At 46.8% G+C, this 17,915-nt stretch overlaps 2 protein-coding genes across 7 annotated transcripts in view; one reads left to right on the top strand and one right to left on the bottom strand.

The window, feature by feature from the left end:
• The window catches only part of LOC147014982 (uncharacterized), a 49,079-nt gene extending 42,121 nt beyond the window's left edge, over positions 1-6,958 (top strand). For 2 of the 4 annotated variants that reach the window (XR_015050181.1, XR_015050179.1), the window contains 2 exons: positions 5,057-5,131; positions 5,841-6,958. Coding sequence is in view for 1 of the 4 variants with exons in the window: in XM_085849252.1 (XP_085705378.1) it covers positions 1,511-1,602; positions 5,057-5,131; positions 5,841-6,222 (549 nt within the window). In the remaining 3 variants the exon portion in view is untranslated. Of the gene's footprint in view, positions 1-1,486; positions 1,603-5,056; positions 5,132-5,840 lie in introns of all 4 variants that reach the window. The other 2 variants (XM_085849252.1, XR_015050180.1) reach the window with 2 other exon arrangements.
• LOC147014981 (serine protease HTRA1-like) overlaps positions 1-15,136 on the bottom strand; it is a 50,773-nt gene extending 35,637 nt beyond the window's left edge. The window contains exons 1-4 of one of the 3 annotated variants that reach the window (XM_085849249.1): positions 14,324-15,134; positions 11,851-11,925; positions 8,254-8,359; positions 7,198-7,402 (exon numbers count right to left, since the gene is read on the bottom strand). In XM_085849249.1, coding sequence (XP_085705375.1) covers positions 7,198-7,402; positions 8,254-8,359; positions 11,851-11,925; positions 14,324-14,720 — 783 coding nt within the window. In that variant the 5' untranslated portion in view covers positions 14,721-15,134. Of the gene's footprint in view, positions 1-7,197; positions 7,403-8,253; positions 8,360-11,850; positions 11,926-14,323 lie in introns of all 3 variants that reach the window. The other 2 variants (XM_085849250.1, XM_085849251.1) reach the window with 2 other exon arrangements.
• Between the last annotated feature and the right edge of the window lie 2,779 nt (positions 15,137-17,915).

The raw sequence follows: 17,915 nt of genomic DNA, 5'->3' as shown, positions 1-17,915 counted from the left end.
TCACCAATGGAGGACACAATCCAAGATGGCCACCAATGCAGAACAAAATCCAAGATGGCCACCAATTTAAGATAAAATCCAAAATGCCCACGAATGCAGTATAAAATCCAAGATGGTCACCAATTTAAGACGAAATCCAAGATGGCAAGCCACCAATATTGCACAAAATCCAAGATGGTTAAGAATTTGGGACAAGATCCAAGATGGTCACCAATATTGGACAAAATCCAAGATGGCAAGCCACCAATATAGGACAAAATCCAAGATGGCCACCAATATATGAGAAAATCCAAGATGGCCACCAATTTCGGACACAATCCAAGATGGCCACCAATGCAGAACAAAATCCAAGATGGCCACCAACATAGAACAAAATCCAAGATGGCAACCAATGCAGTACAAAATCCAAGATGGCCACCAATATGGGACAAAATCCAAGATGGCAACCAATATAGGACACAATCCAAGATGGTCACCAATACAGTACAAAATCCAAGATGGCCACCAATATAGAACAAAATCCAAGATGGTCACCAATGTAGGACACAATCCAAGATGGCCACCAATACAGTACAAAATCCATGATGGCCACCAATACAGTACAAAATCCAAGATGGCCAACAATGCAGTGCAAAATCCAAGATGGCCACCATTATAGGACAAAATCCAAGATGGCCACCAATTTAAGATTAAATCAAAGATGCCCACAAATGCAGTATAGAATCCAAGATGGCCACCAATTTAAGTCGAAATCCAAGATGGTCACCAACATAGGACAAAATCCAAGATGGCCACCAATGCAGTACAAAATCCAAGGTGGCCACCAATATGGGACAAAATTCAAGATGGTCACCAATACAGTACAAAATCCAAGATGGCTTCCAATACAAGACAAAATTTAAAATACAAAATCTGTTAGTTCCAAGGATGTGCTATAAACATGTGCAGACTTGCATAGCCGATCAATTCACAATTTTTTCAAAAGTCGCAACAAAAATTGGTGAAACTTGAATAATAATAACTAACAGGGACCGATGGAACCTCCACACATGTTAAATGTGACAAACTCCTGAACTCCCCCCACCCCCTCCAAAACCCAAAGTCATGAACCCCCCATCCCCCATCCAAAACCCCAAATTCTGAACCTCCTCCTACCCCAAAGGATTCAATCCCCTCCAAACTTCAAGCCTTCAAACCCCCTGTGCAATTCCCCCCTCCCCCAACCACAACTCAACCCTCCCCCGCCCCCCAAAGTCTTAACCTCCCCTCCCAACTCTGTCCCGTCTTTGCTCTGCCCCACCAACCTCACCCAAACTCTCTCTCCTCCCCTTCCCCCTGCTGTTCTTCACTCATAAAAGTCAAAGGGGTAATCTTATATCGGTCATTACATATTTCTACATTACCTCATTGAAATAGTGGAATATTTAAAATTTACGTTTTGCCCTCCCCTTTCCAACTGATTATTATGTCATCACCAACTTCACAGAAACCGCGACGAAACAGCAACAGCATGGCTTTTACATGTCATGGGCCATCATGGTCGCCTGTCCAACTCACAATCCCACGAGATATGCAGAGACCCTGTGGAATTGCAACTCACAGGTGACCATATGCAGCCTCATTGTGCCAACAACCAACCCTCGACCAATGATCTTCTTCCTGATGCATATATACGGGACACATTGTTAAAAGTAAACAATGACCGATGTTTTCTTTCACAATGTCGCGAGATTCCCTGAACATCTCGGACGAAGACCTTTATGATGACATGGGTTTTGTGGTCCCTGCTCGAGTAGTTTAAGAGAACATTGTCAGAAATAATAGCAAGAATGTGCGAAACCTCCGCGGTAAAAGCCCTTGCTCGAGGGAATGCCACATAGTTATATGGGTGGTGTATAGAAACAGACTGCTACCTTGATCACTCCTAAAATAAAACATAACCTGGGTTTGAAGCAAAAATGCGTATATGACTGTAAAATACTTTGTTAGTTGTATAGCTCGGATAGACTCCAATTGTACTGGCCCATTGGCTGACGACAGAGCCCTGTCAAAGCGAAAGGACTGAAGGCCGATACTTACTGTGGCCTTCACAATGCTTATTGATTGATACTGATTGGCTCCAACCTTTCGATATTTGAACATCATTCTAATGGTCGTTTTACACTGGAGGGGAAACTTATAAGGAGGGCATGATGTTTGTGAATACGACAGATTTGAAGATGTCTTTGGCTTCACATAGCATCAACATGACGGCCATATGATTTTTTTTATCAGACAATTGTGGATGGAGTCAGCCTAGCTGTCCAATCAATGGATCAAAAATAATGTTACACACGGACGGACGGACAAACAAGGGTATTATTATATAGATAATAATCTGAACAAGAACAATATGATTCCTGCCTGCCAACTTGGAAGCTTAATTAGAACAACAATGTGTGCATATGTTTAGTTTTGAATGTTAATTGTTTAAGAGATGTATGTGAAAAATTGCATCCAAAGAAGAAAAAATAAAAGCATTATTGAAGAGCATAAGAGCATAAGATGAAGAGCATTATTGAAGGAGAGCTTGCTTTCAAACCTTGAGTCAGATTCTGCAACCGGTCCAGACGGCATCAGCCCACGTGTCCTCAAAGCCTGCTCTTCTGCTCTTGCTCACCCTCTCTCTGTTCTATTCACCCTCTCATTTGCCCAAGGTCATCTGCCATCTGCTTGGAAATCTGCTAACATCACTGCCCTGCATAAAAAAGGTGCAAAAACAGATCCCTATAACTACAGACCAATCAGCCTTCTCCCAATCATCAGCAAGGTTATGGAATCCATCATCGCCTTAGATATGAAATCCTTCCTCTTCTCCAATGGCTTGATTTCCAATCATCAATTTGGTTTCAGACCAGGTCACTCTACCCTGGATATGCTGCTTCTGCTCTCCCATCAATGGATGGAGGTCCTCAATGCCAGACAGGAAATCCGAGCCGTATCCCTGGATATATCACGTGCTTTTGACACAGTCTGGCACCCTGCCCTACTCACCAAACTCTCTTCCCATGGTATTCAAGGCCATCTCCACTCATGGCTCGCAGACTTCCTCTCCTGTCGCAGTCAACGTGTGGCCCTAAATGGAGTTCTTTCATCCCCTCTTCCTGTGCAGGCTGGAGTTCCTCAAGGTAGCGTTCTGGGCCCTATTCTTTTTCTGGTTTTCATCAATGATCTCTCGGACTCTCTGGAAAATCCTCTATTTCTCTTTGCCGACGACTCCACCCTCTGCCGTACCATCTGTCATCCCTCAGACCGGCAAGCAGCAGCTTCTTCGCTCACTGCAGATCTGGATAAAATCACAAACTGGTCCAACACGTGGAACATGTCTTTCAATCCAGACAAATCTCACACTCTCACTATGTCTCTTCGAAAGGACCGTTTACAAAACCCCCCATCCACTTTCTCAACAATCCTCTGGAAGAAGTCTTTTCTTTCAAGCTTCTAGGTCTCACTATCTGCCATGACCTTTCCTGGGAAAGTCACATTTCCAACCTCGCCTCAAAAGCCAGTCGCCGACTGGGAATCCTCCGTCGTGCTAAGTCCTTCCTCGGCCCTCTTGAGCTCCTGACCACTTACAAAGCTTTTGTCCGTAGCCTGATGGAGTACTGCTCTCCCCTCTGGGCTGGTGCTCCTGCCTCCCACCTTTCTCGGCTTAACGCTGTCGAAACCAGGGCATTTAAGATCATCGGCATCTCCCGCAATGAAGCTGAGTCTTTGGGCCTCTCACTCAATCACCGCAGGTTAGTCGGTGGTCTTTCTGTCTTCTACCGACTCCTCTCCAGCCTTGCCCCCCTGCTCTCTCTGCGATTTGTCCCCACCACATTTCCACAGGGCGCTCAAGGTCCGCCAACAACCCCCTTCTGGTAAAACTACCAAAATCACGAATCACTGCTCATCTTCACTCTTTCATTCCTTTTTTTCCCGCCTTTGGAATAAACTTCCTCACTCTATTCTTTCCCATTCTTCCCTCCAGGCTTTCAAAACAGCTGTTCACCACCACCTCTTATCTTCCCCCATCCAAATCCTCGATCTTTTCTACCCCCGATAATCCACCCAAGCCCACTTCCTTCAATTCCCCTGCTTTCCTTCCTGAAAGTCCCTGTAATGTCCATCTTCTCTTCGCCATGTTCCCTGCCCCATCCCCATCCCTCTCCCTTCCACAGTTCACCTAATGTGTCTGTTCCCCACTGTTTTGTCCCTTCCACTCCCGCCCCTCTTGTCTCATGCCTCCTTGCTGTGAGTTGTGTGTTAGCTCTCATACGAGCCTCGACCAAGGTATACAAAAAAAAATAAAAAATAAAATGGTAAGAACATTAGCAGCTCTGAGTCAAGAGGTTTGAACCCTGGCCGAGTCATACCAACGACTTAAAAATGGTACGTGCTGCTTCCTTACTTGACGCCCAGCATTTAAAAATGGTACAGCACGGACACACAACCCCATAGTGTGGCATCCATGGGGAGGAGGAAATGCCTCCCTGATTGTCCTGCTGAGTGTGGAGAGAAAAGCAATGTCATAAATATGATAGGTCTGGGAAGTGACATCACTTCCCCCAATCTAAGTGGCTTTGTTTGTGTGAAAGGCAAGTCTGGTGTTGTCTCCTATTAGTAGGGTCATATCCAGGACTTCCGTGACCATGGAGAGAATAAGTTCGTTTGAGGATGGATTTTGGTACTTTGGGGTATTTAGAAAAAAATGAGCTCCTATGCCCCTCCCAAAAGTGTGGGCTAACTCCACCAGAGGGCAAAATCCAAAATGGCCACTGGTGGCCATCTTGGAAATTACACAATTACATAACTCTTGAGTAAAATAACTTACAGACATGAAATAAGTGTTGTTTTTCACTAATTTAATGACTAAGATTCCATTTCAGTGGTTATTTTCTCATTTTGTAGTAATCTTTAACATGAAATTCAAGATGGCTGCCAACGGCCATATTTAATATTTGAATATGTCCCACCTTCCGAAATTTTGTAGCTTTTTACTATTATAGTAATTATTCTGTTTATTTTGTCACAGGATCATTGGATTTCTGCTTGCAAAAGATCACCGACTGCCACTACAACTGATCAGTCATCACATCACATCCCAACTGTTGAGTAACAGAATTAACTGAGTTCAGACTAACATGTCTGAAGAATCAACCAGTAGCAGAAGTAGCAACCCCCCTCCTCAATGTGTGTTGCAATGTGGTGATCATATTGATCAGGAAGACTCACTTGATGGGATTTCCAGTGGAAAGTGGCAAAGCTTGCGTGAAAAAGCAGCTAATTCAAGGGGGCTAGATAGGTTTGGCATGGTTTATGAGAGTGTCAACTGGGAAAAGGGACACAAAGGTCTTTACATGCACAAAGAATATTACCTGTCTATTTCAAGCAAGAGAAAGCTCCAACAAGCTGAAAAGCAAAAATCTGCATATCGTGAACAAAGCAGATAACCCCGACAGTTGCAGTTCTACAGGCAGTCTTTAAATACACTGCGTTGGCCTTGTTTTACCCTGACCTTTTCTGCTATTTGGGCTTGGAGAACAGTTCCTGCTTATTTGTTCACACTAGTTCCAGCTCACTATTTTATTTTGTTGAGTTTGTTGGTTTCATGTTTTCTTTACACTTGTGCATTTTTATGCATAATTGGAGGTGCAAAATTTTGACAATTGAACTTCATTTGTTGTGTCTGCATTTGCATCTTTGATCAACCCTGCTGTTTTATTGGGTTTGGATTTCCTCAATTGATCTTGTGTTTGCTAGTTGTTACCACCACACATGAACTCAATACCTTGTTGTTTTTTTTCCTGTGTGTGCAGTGAATCTACGTCTGCGTCCGAGACCCCGAAATCTGCTGCTGCTGATCCCCTTCCAGCTCCTTCACCGAAACGTCTACGTTCGAGTATAGGGAATCGACATGATAAAAACTTACGTGTCTGGTGCATGCGTCCAGAAGACAAAAAATATCCTGGACGGAAATTAAATACTTTGTATCTTCGAAATCAAGAAAAGGCTTGGAACGTGTTTAAACAGCATACAGTGTTACAAGACGACATGGACATGAGAGATCGCATTCTCAAACTGATTGACGCCACACCTTACCCATTTGCAGCTGAGATACGATACCATCATCGCTGCTGGCTCAAGTACATCACCAACAATAAGATTAATGATGAAATGCGTGAGCTGAATGATGAATGAGCTGCAAAAATGACCATAAAAATGAGTTAGAAACAACCGAGATCATATTTTAAGGTCTGACGATGACCTCAAAATGGGCAAGTAACACCTGGAATTAATTTGGAGTCAAAAAGACACTTCATTAATTCATGCCTGTATGTTAATTTACTCAAGATTTATGCATTAAAATTTTTTTTCCCAAGATGGCCACTGGTGGCCATTTTGGATTTCATAGTGAAGATCACCTCCAAGTTGACAAGTTACACCTGCAATGAATTTCCCGCCATATAATTACTTGAAAACAATACCTTAACTGGTTTGGAAGATGTGAAATATTCACATATTCAATATGGCTGTTGGCGGCCAGCTTGGATTTCACAATGAAGATGACCACGAAATGAAAGAATAACAACTGGAATGGACCCCTAGTCATTACATTAGTAAAAAAACGACACTTATTTCATGTCTGTAAGTTATTTTACTCAAGAGTTATGTAATTGTGTAATTTCCAAGATGGCCACCAGTGGCCATTTTGGATTTTGCCCTCTGGTGGAGTTAGCCCACACTTTTGGGAGGGGCATAGGAGCTCATTTTTTTCTAAATACCCCAAAGTACCAAAATCCATCCTCAAACGAACTTATGCTCTCCATGATCACAGGAGTCCTGGATATAACCCTACTATGTATCTGTCTGAATGTGTTCATGGTTTGTTGCTGTTACTGCATGAGTCTTCTCTGCTGTAAAATATATATATATATATATATATATATATATATATATATATATATATATATATATATATATATATATATATATATAATTGCTTTCTGTAAAACACACACACACACACACACACACACATACACACATACACACATACACACACATCATTTTAAATCATGTTTAATATATCCATGTATTCTGCCCTGTATATCAATATTCCACTCACTTCACAACCACAGACCCCACATCTCCTTCCCACAATGTGATGGCTACCTTTGTTTTAATCTGTATCGTGGCGACGTCAACCTTCTCATTGGCATCGATCACAGTGGCTTCATATGACTTGCCGTCATGGAGCTGAACCTTGATGAAACGCTTGTTGAGTACCACATGCGCATTTGTAACCACGGTGCCCTCTTCAGAGACAATGAAGCCTGAGCCGCTCGCCACTGAAATGTTGCGGTTGAAGAATGGGTGTCTGGAAGGGGGAGGAGGGAGGGTAATTGACCCAAAAATTGAGATTGGTGGTGGAATGGATCTCTTCCTCAATGCTGAGCTATAAGCAACTGATAAATAGATCTTCACGTCAATATTCTTACTAAGTTAGAAAAGTAGTGCACAATTAACAAACAGACCCAGGCTTTGGACAGACTCGGGACAGTTAAAAACAAACAAACCAGTAAAGTACTCATGCATTTGGTCACATCAAATTGGGACAAAACTACTCTGCCTAACATCTCAGGCTCCTGACAAGAAGGTCTTGGCAACAGCTGCTCTCTTTCCTCCAAGTGCGTCAAACATTTGCCACTCCCATCATCCTCTTGTGGTTATGGGTTTGCCAGTGGTAGTCACTGTCCTGAACCTCTCCAACGTGAGTAAGTAATCATAGCAACATGCAATTTATTACATACACAAATATGATGGAATTTTGATCCCAATGTTCCATAGATGCCCCTTCAATTCCTTCTGCTTCCTCCTATCTCTACCCAAACATCTTCCTCCTCTCCCACACCACACACACACACATATATATATATATATATATATATATATATATATATATATATATATATATATACACTCACACACACACACACACACACACACTCACACACACACACACACACACACACACACACACACACACACACATCTCCTATTGCCAAGCTTTCTCTTCCCTTTATCAACTTTAACTTTCTCCAATGAGAGCTGTCTGTCTATCCCACCTTTATCAATTGTAACTTTCTCCATACGTATGTAATAAACAGAAATGTTATAAAACCGCATAGTTCAGTAAATCAAGTACAATATTCCCCATCAGTTTGGCACCTTGTGTAGAGTTCAATATGTACCACAGCGGGTACGATGCGCTCAACCACATCCGCAATGAAGTTAAACTTATAGCGGGGACTGTCATTGTGTTCCTTCACAATCGCTGTTGGAAAGATAGAGGGAAAGAAGAAGAAGTAATAAGTGAAGCACAAGCACCTTGAAACAGTTCCTGAAACAGATTCCCAAGTGGATATGAAACGTCATGTTTGAAATAACTTCAAATGAACAATGTGCATCAAAAATACTTCACCTCAAAAATGGAAATAACGTTTACAACTCAGGTAGGGTTGAACATTGATCACTTGGAATGCACAGTAAAGTTTTATTCTTTAGTTGCTTGATATTGGGTTGTTCAAGCAAGACCAACCTCATTGACAAATCAGAGACAGTGCTGCAGTCACGTGCTTTGTTTGACTGCCAAGATGAGAAATCGGGTCTTTTTAGTGATAACTAGTGATAAGTGATAACAAATCGCTGATGGGGGGGGGGTGAGGGGTGGATACTAAGTGTGTGGGGGGGTGGATGAAGAGGGGTGAGAGAGAGAGGGGTGTGGGAGAGGGAGAGAGAGAGAGAGAGAGAGAGAGAGAGAGAGAGAGAGAGGAGGCAGGGGAGCGAGGAGGGAAGAGACTAAGGAGGGGTGAAGGAAGGAAAGGCAGTATGAAGGGTGGGGAAGGGCAGGCAGTGTGAAGGTAGGGGAAGGAAAGGCAGTGTGAGTGGAAGGGAAGGCAGTGTGAGGGGAGAAGGGAAGACAGTGTGAGAGGAAGGGAAGGCAGCATGAGGGGAGGGGAAGGGAAGGCAGTGTGAGGGGAGGTGAAGGGAAGGCAGTGTGAGGGGAGGTGAAGGGAAGGCAGTGTTTTTCATGTTCTATGAACTCTCCAGTTTTATTTGTTTCATTTCTTTCTTGTTTCTTTTTTTTCATTTCTTCTTCCCCATTTTTCCCTTCCACTTCTCTGTCTGTCTGCTCATCTGTCTATCCCACCTTGAAACACTCCTTGGAGAGAAAAAAAATTATCAAGTAAAAGTTGCTTGAAATTCATCCAAACCTCCGAAATAGTGATAATTTTTTCAATCAGACAAACAAATGAACCCGGGCAGTGTCTACGCAACAGGCAGTTGCCTCAATTGTTTTCAAAAATGTTTTCTTTCCTGTTTACAAAGATATAACCTCAGATTTTTGAGTTCTCAATCGATACAAGAATAAAAGGCTTCCTTTTTTTTATTCCTTTTTTTATTGTGGTATTTTTATTTTCCCACGGGCTTCTGCTGGTGTCCTTTATTCCTCCAATTGTCCCTCCATTTGTCTCTCTACCCTGATGTTGGTGCTCCCCCCTCTTTCCACTCTTCTTTCCGTGTTCTGTTATGCCCTGATCCGTTCTGTATTTTAGCTCCTCCATGAGCCTCGACTGCATCCATATACAAATCTGAAGTCTTTTCACTAGTCTGTCCATGTTCGCCTCTTCTCCACCATGCAAGTCAGTGTTCTCGGTATTCAGTCTTTCCTTAGATGTCTGTCTTAGCATCAACAAAACGAGCTGAAATTGGAGTTAGAGAACTTTGAGCCTTTAGGGACTTTAAGAGAGGAAGCACCACACCCTATATCGCAAACACTCTGCATGTTTAAGTCATTCACATTCTGCCACCGACAAATTAAGGGGTTTTGTATAGTAAGGCAAACTTTACTGAAAAAGTGAATGAAACAGTAAAGTAAAACAACACAAACGATACAAATATGCAAAGTACCGATTGAGCTTGCAGAGTACATGCAAGGTGGCGTAGACCGTTCATTGAACATGGAGCACGTGTGTGGAGCACATGATGACGATGAACATGGAACACGCGTGTGGAGCACATGACGACGATGAACATGGTGACGATAAACCCAATGAACATGGTGACGATAAACACGATGAATATGATGATGATGAACACGATGAATATGGAACACGTGTGTGGAGCACATGACGACGATGAACATGGTGACGATAAACCCAATGAACATGGTGACGATAAACACGATGAATATGATGATGATGAACACGATGAATATGGAACACGTGTGTGGAGCATATGATGACGATGAACGTGGAGACGATAAACACGATGAACATGGTGATGATAAACATGATGAACATGATGATGATGAACACGATGATGATGAACATGATGAACATGGAACACATGATGACGATGAACGTGGTGACGATAAACACGATGAACATGATGATGATGAACACAATGATGATGAACATGATGAACATGGAACACATGATGACGATGAACGTGGTGATGATAAACACGATGAACATGATGATGATGAACACAATGATGATGAACATGGAACACATGATGACGATGAACGTGGTGATGATAAACACGATGAACATGATGATGATGAACACAATGATGATGAACATGGAACACATGATGACGATGAACGTGGTGACGATAAACACAATGAACATGGAACACGCGTGTGGAGCACATGATGACGACACCTTGATAGAGGCAAAGCACCCCAGATGAACAAGTGCTATTCCCATAATGTAAAACGACGTATCATTGTACCAGGAATGATGACGTTCTGTGATGAACCATTCAGCGCCATTGAGACACCATTTACTTTTTGCGCTACCGTAGTGTACCGTATGCTATTTTTCTTCTTCGTTCACATGCAGCACAATGCTGTGGGATCGCGTCATTGGCTGAGGGCACAGTTGTGCCACTGATGCAGTGCCCTCCGTAGATTATGGCAGGAATTTGTAATTTGTTCAGGGTGCCGGCGATAACTTGCCTACTCTTCGCAAAGGACACCACGGGATATTTAATGTCCACCGACTAATTGCGGCAGACGGGACAACTGTTTAAGGTGCATCCCATCCGAGGAACACACACGTTGATGAATCACCCTACCTGTGAAACACCGGGACAACAGTTTAGAGCTGGGTCAGGATTCTCAACCAGACTAGACAGCTTCGGGGTGAGAGTGCATACCTCCAGACCATCCTGGCAGTCCTTATACCATGGACTTACCACTTCCCCTTAATCAGCCACAGCATACATACCGTCGATTACCATTGAACACCACACATCAACCATCGATTACCATACTAGGACACATTTATAAGGGAATCATGTCATGGAAACACCTGTAAAGAAGACATTTTTGAATGAAGGTGGACAATGAAACCGTGTGGATCTGTTTCGCAGGTGATTAATGATTATATATTAAGTGTGCCACATATTTGAAATGATAGGTTAGTGTATGAACCGGTTGTAAAAGCATTTTGGAAATAAGAACAATCATTTCACAGCCATATCCATGCCAGTGCTGTCCCATTGTTTTAAACGTGTCGTCCGTGCATGATGTGTCCATTTTATTTCATTATCTACGACACAATCGACACCAGTCCTGGCACGAACATGGCTGCAATTCATGTTTTTGTTTTCACCATGCTTGGAATAAAGGCAATGAAAGCAAAAAGGTGTGCAAAGGCAATGACGTTGGGATGATGGAGATGTAAAAATACAGAATAATTTTATATTAGGATGCGGAAATTGCATGGACGTTAGTAACAGGTGGTTGGGTTCTGGTACCGCTTGGTAGTTCGTCCAAATGGGTCCCCGTCGCCTGGTCTTGCAGTGCGGTGTGTACCACGGAAAGGTTTACATCTGCAAGCACAGAGTAACAGCACAAACATGGCCATTCAGGAAAGATAGTCCAGCAAAGAGCTGGCAGAGCAGATTGGCCGAATCCCCATTCATCAGCAGCTGCCGAATCCCTCGGAAGAACGTTATGCCGACTGTTCCGCGTGCGAGCATCAGTTGGTGCACACTAAAGATAACACGGTGCGTTTTGGGAAGAGTACAGGAGAGTTATCGCCGGCACCCTGGAACAAATTACAAACTCCTGCCCCAATTGTGCGCAGTCGAACGTCGGTCCTGTGCAGCCGGTTCGTGAAAGACTCGGCACCAAAGCGTTCCCCGGCGGACTCCACGAGCAGGTTGGAATATCTGTGGCCACAAAAGAAGTAGTACGAGTAGCGGGCTGCCAGGGTGGACCGAGGTACGCACACTCGCCTCGAAGCTGTCTAGACAGGGTTAGAATCCTGACCCAGCTATAAACTGTCATCCTGGTGTTTCACATACAAGGAGATTCATCAGCGCGTTCGTCGCCCCTCGGATAGACAGGGGCGACGGTAAACTGGGCACGTCCCCATCTGCCGCGATTACTTGGTGGACGTTCAACATCCCACGGTGTCCTTCGCAAAAAGTAGGTGACAGGAAATTCGAAACCCCTGCCCCAACTACTGCTCGGAAGGCAAAGGCAAACCACCTACAATAACCCTTGCCAACAAACTGCTTCGGTAGTACCGACGGTCTCTCTGTAGCGCAGAGTATGGTACACCTCGGAATCACAATGACAAGAGTACTAGTAGTCCAGGTCACCCATCACCCGTCCACTGTGAGGACCATGTAATGCGAACCAGGGTAAACCGGTGTAAGGAATTTGTGTAGAAGACCCTCCGCGAGGCCGAGACCTCAGTAAAAATATTTCAAGAGAGTTATAGTGAGGACAGAGGAGTGCGGAGTGTTCAGCTGCTTGGCGAGTGCAGCGCACGCACGGTTGGAGACCCACGGTCGTGTTTACCCTCTCACTGCACAGTGACGTCACGTTCTGGAAAGGTGTTTCGCACAAGAACGACATGGACGTGGGAAGTTTCACGCGTTGTTCATGAAAAATTAATAAATAAATGAAGAAACTTTGAAAACAAGTTTTCCTTTTTTTTTGCAGGCGTCGAGGCTCGTGGAAGAGATCTGGAGCACAGGTAGCAGGGAGGGGTGGGGCGGACAGGTGGTGAGAGAGATGGGTACGTCGTTCGACGTCAGGTGAATGGTGCAGCCATTGTGAGAAGGACTCGTTTGGGGTTCGTCCGTTTTTACAGCTGTCAACACTTTTGGCGCCAAAAATTTCCGTGAACCGACCGACGTTCCACCTTCAGACTCGTCCGGCGTCTCGACGAAGCACGAGCCGTCTCGGCACGAACACACCCTTGACACGAACACACCCTTACACACCCTCGGCACGAACACCCCCTTACACACCCTCGGCACGAACACCCCCTTACACACCCTCGGCACGAACACCCCCTTACACACCCTCAGCACGAACACACCCTTACACACCCTCGGCGCGAACATACCATTACACACCCTCGGCACGAACACCCCCTTACACACCCTCGGCAGGAAAACACCCTTACACACCCTCAGGACGAACACCCCCTTACACACCCTCGGCACGAACATACCATTACACACCCTCGGCACGAAGACGCCCTTACACACCCTCGGCACGAACACCCTCTTACACTCTCGGCACGAACACACCCTTACACACCTCGGCACGAACATACCATTACACACCCTCGGCACGAACACACCCTTACACACCCTCGGCACGAACACACCCTTCCACACCCTTGGCACGAACACGCCTTTACACACCCTCGGCACGAACACGCCCTTACACACCCTCAGAACGAACACACCCTCGGCACGAACACGCCCGTACACACCCTCGGCACGAACACGCCATTACACACCCTTGGCATGAACACGCCCTTACACACCCTCGGCACGAAAAACCCTTACACACCCTCGGCACGAACATACCATTACACACCCTCGGCACGAAGACGCCCTTACACACCCTCGGCATGAACACACCCTTACACACCCTCGGCAGGAAAACACCCTTACACACCCTCGGCACGGACATACCATTACACACCCTCAGCACGAACACACCATTACACACCCTCGGCACGAACATACAATTACACACCCTCGGCACGAACACACCCTTACACACCCTTGGCACCCGGTGAGCTCTTTTGGCCAAATGGATGCACCGAGTTCCTGGAGAATGGGCCGATTGCGGGAGCTCGGCGAGCCGAGAGGGTTCGAGTGATTTGGGGCGATGCTGGGAACGGGCCCGCTATGAGCGCAGGGTCACGTGCTCACCTCGGGTGTCGGAGCGAAACGCGTCCGTGGGTCGCGCACCCACCTGAGCGACAGTTGCCCGCGTGCAGCGCCTTGACCCCAGCGACGTGCAGCTTGCAGCTCGAGGAGTACGTGCTTCCGTCGACGCCGCACACCGGTCCCGCGCGTTTGCACGAACACACACCCTTGGCCTTCCGCTTTCCCTCGACGGCCCGGCACGTGAGTCCGAGGCCGCACGCGCTCTGGGAGCCTGGCGGCGCGCACGGTTCTCCTTCCCCGGGCATGCACACGTCGCAGCAGCGGCACGCGTCGAGGTGGACCCCCGCCGGACATCCGGAGCCGGGCAGGGTGGGACAGCGGTCTCGTTCGCAGGATCCCGAGCAGGCGGACTGAGGAGACGGAGCACCCATCAGCGGCAATGGAAGCAGCAGCAGCAGCAGCAGCGCAGCTCCGTGATGCATGGTTGTGATGTTAGGAGCACGTGGTGGTTGTAAATCGGAGTTCGGATCGGGAGGCGAGCGAGGTGGAGCACTCGCTGTGCGCTGCACTCAAGGGTACTGAGGTCCCGGCATGCCGTGCACTCACAATAATGAGCCGAGATTTTGGGAGGGTTCAGAGGGGTGTGGGAGGGGCCGATGGGTCCTTCTGGATGGGAGGAGGAAGGGAGGTGGAGAAGGAGGAGGAGGAGGGGAGGAGGAGGTCGGGAGGAGGAGGTCGGGAGGAGGACGAGGAGGACGAGGAGGTCGCGGATGATGTTTCCGACAGAGAGAGAGGGAGTGAGGGAGAGAGGGAGTGAGGGAGAGAGGGAGTGAGTGAATAAGGGGCAGAGGAAGAGTGATGGAGACGCTCAGCGCCCATTGAGTTGAAGACACTGGGAGACTTGTGTTCGCAATGAAATGATCCAAGTTCGCCGCGCTCATCACCCCTCGATCTCCTCTCCCCTCTCCTCTCTCCTCCCCTCCCCTCTCCCCTCTCCTCTCCCCTCTCCTCTCTCCTCCCCTCCCCCCTCCCCTCCCCCCTCCCCTCCCCACCCCTCCCCCCTCCCCACCACCCCAACCCACTCTTTAATATGAACCATTTTGTTTTGCTGATGAGACCGTTCTGACGAAATAACATTTTCCAGGACTGGTGTTACTATCGCTGTGAACTTGTGAAAATCAACGTCATTGTAGTAAATACCTTTTGGGTAGTGATTCCTTGTTCGAGTGGTTGTTATACGAGTGGTTGTTGTACGAGGTGGTTGTTGTACGAGTGGTTGTTGTACGAGTGGATGTTGTACGAGTGGATGTTGTATGAGGTGGTTGTTATACGAGTGGTTGTTGTATGAGGTGATTGTTGTACGAGTGGTTGTTGTATGAGGTGATTGTTGTACGAGTGGTTGTTGTAAGAGGTGATTGTTGTACGAGTGGTTGTTGCAAGAGGTGATTGTTGTACGAGGTGGTTGTTGTACGAGGTCGTTGTTGTACGAGTGGTTGTTATACGAGTGGTTGTTGTACGAGTGGTTGTTGTACGAGTGTTTGTTGTATGAGGTGGTTGTTGTACGAGTGGTTGTTTGAATTTTGAGTGTCTGCTCTGAGTCTGAGAGATGGGAAGTTCGAACCCTGGTCTCGTCATAACAAAATAATAATTTATTTTTAAATAGCAACCCACCTGGTACCTACTACCTCCTTCCTTGGGGTTCCCCATATAAAGGATAGAACACGGACAAACATTGGAAAGGCAATGGCAAACGAGCCAGTATAACCCTTGCTAGCAAACTACTGAGGCAGCACCAACGCTCTCTGAAGAGGACATGACGTACATCATAATCAACAAATATAATAATGTATATGTGTATATGTGTATATATATATATATATATATATATATATATATATATATATATATATATATATATATATATATATATATATTGTTACGGATTCGCGCCCGCCGGCGTGCTGACGGCCACGTAACTCGAATCGCGGCACGTCGCCCACCGGACGGACAATCCAGTCGTGACCCTCTCGGACTAACGCCGGGAACCAGTCACGGGTGGACCTTTCGGTCTCACCGCGATCGAGCCAATCGGCCCCCGCGTGGGATAGGGTTGCTCGCCAAATTCGACCTACCCAAGTACCCACACGGAGGGTAGACCGGGCGATCACACCTCGCCGCAGGTCGACTTCGGACACGGGCCACTAAAGCGACCCGTTCCGTACTATCGGGATAACCGAGCGGTGTTATCGTCGGCCTCGACGGTTCGATTAATTATCGGGCGTATTCAGCCCACTACCAACCCTTTACGTGAAGCAAGATGAGGATTCAATGAAAGAAATGACGAAGCGAAGCGGGAAAGCAGTTCAACATAAAGCACATTTATTCGCGATGAACGGAGAGCACACATATACAATTCCACCAAAAGCACATAGAAAAGAAGAGAAACACAATGCAATTTTACACAAAAAGCAAATGTAAAAGCGAAGACACAATGCAGAGCTATCCGACTACCGAGCACACGGCAACACTTATACAATTCTACTTCACAGACGGCGCCGACAACACATACCCAAAACCAAGAAAAAGAACACCCTCAAGGATGAGGCGGGCCTGAGGCCGAGACCGGGTCGGGCCTACCCGTCTGGTGATGAGACGCGGAGCGGCGATGGTGCCTCAACTCCGCGGGCCTCGCGGACAGTGTCTGGTCGGGGTGGGAAGGGGGCCCCCTTGGTCGCACTATCTCAGCGCGGGGGGAAACAGGAGGGGGTGGCTGATGCTCGGGGAAAGGAGGATTTTTACTCTGTCTCGAGTCCCGCGACGAGCGTCTCCACCTCGACCAGGTCGCGCCGTCGGCCTCCCTGGTGTGCAGCTCCCGGCACGACGCGAGCACCCCCTCGTCTGCCTTCGCCGCCTCTCCACAGCTCCGTCCTCTTCGCTCCGACTCCAACGCACACGACGACGACGACGACCAACCACCCTTTTCTGACGAACGCAGCCGCTTATATAAGCCCCGTGGCTTCGCCTTTGACCCCCTGCCTTCGACCTTTCACCTCGCTCCCCATTGGCCCGAGAAAAAGTGGGCGTGAATGCATTTTGATCCATGAATTTGCATATAGCGACCGCCCTCCAACGCCCTGGAGGCGGGGCCAAATCGCCCCTCGCTCACCGATTGGACGGAACAAAAGTGGGCGTGTGTCGTTTTTGATCCGTTTTTGGAGCGGAAAATCCGTGGTTTTGTACACGCTGTTCGGCGCGCGCCCTGCACGAGTCCAATACCGGTACCCACAAGCGGCGCAAGAACGGTGGCGATGCGACGGTTGCGAGGTGTGACGGGAAAGGTCGTGGCTGTTGTGGTGAAGCGGCGTTGTGGTGGGTGGTTGATGTTGTGACGACTGTTGAGACGTGGTTGGTGGTGGTAATCATGGCGGTTGGTCCAAAATAAAGATAGCAAAAGAAAAACGGCTATCCTGAAGAGTCGCAGCACGCATGAATGACATGTATTCCCACTAGACAACGGGTTTGGGCCTAACTACACATATACTTACCGAGATATCTCACCGCAGGGACCTGAATGGTGGTTTGCGAATTTGGTAACCACAACACTACCCCCTCCCCTTTTTACAGACTCGTCCCGAGTCGTCAAATTCTCGTGTGCCATCATGTGTAGTTTTCCCCTA

This window comes from Eptatretus burgeri, chromosome 12, assembly GCF_056783735.1.
Source record: "Eptatretus burgeri isolate ZD-2024b chromosome 12, Ebu_testis_v1, whole genome shotgun sequence".
Taxonomy (NCBI): Eukaryota; Metazoa; Chordata; class Myxini; order Myxiniformes; family Myxinidae; genus Eptatretus; species Eptatretus burgeri.
Note: the sequence above shows the minus strand (reverse complement) of the source record. Positions and strands in the feature narration are given on the sequence as shown.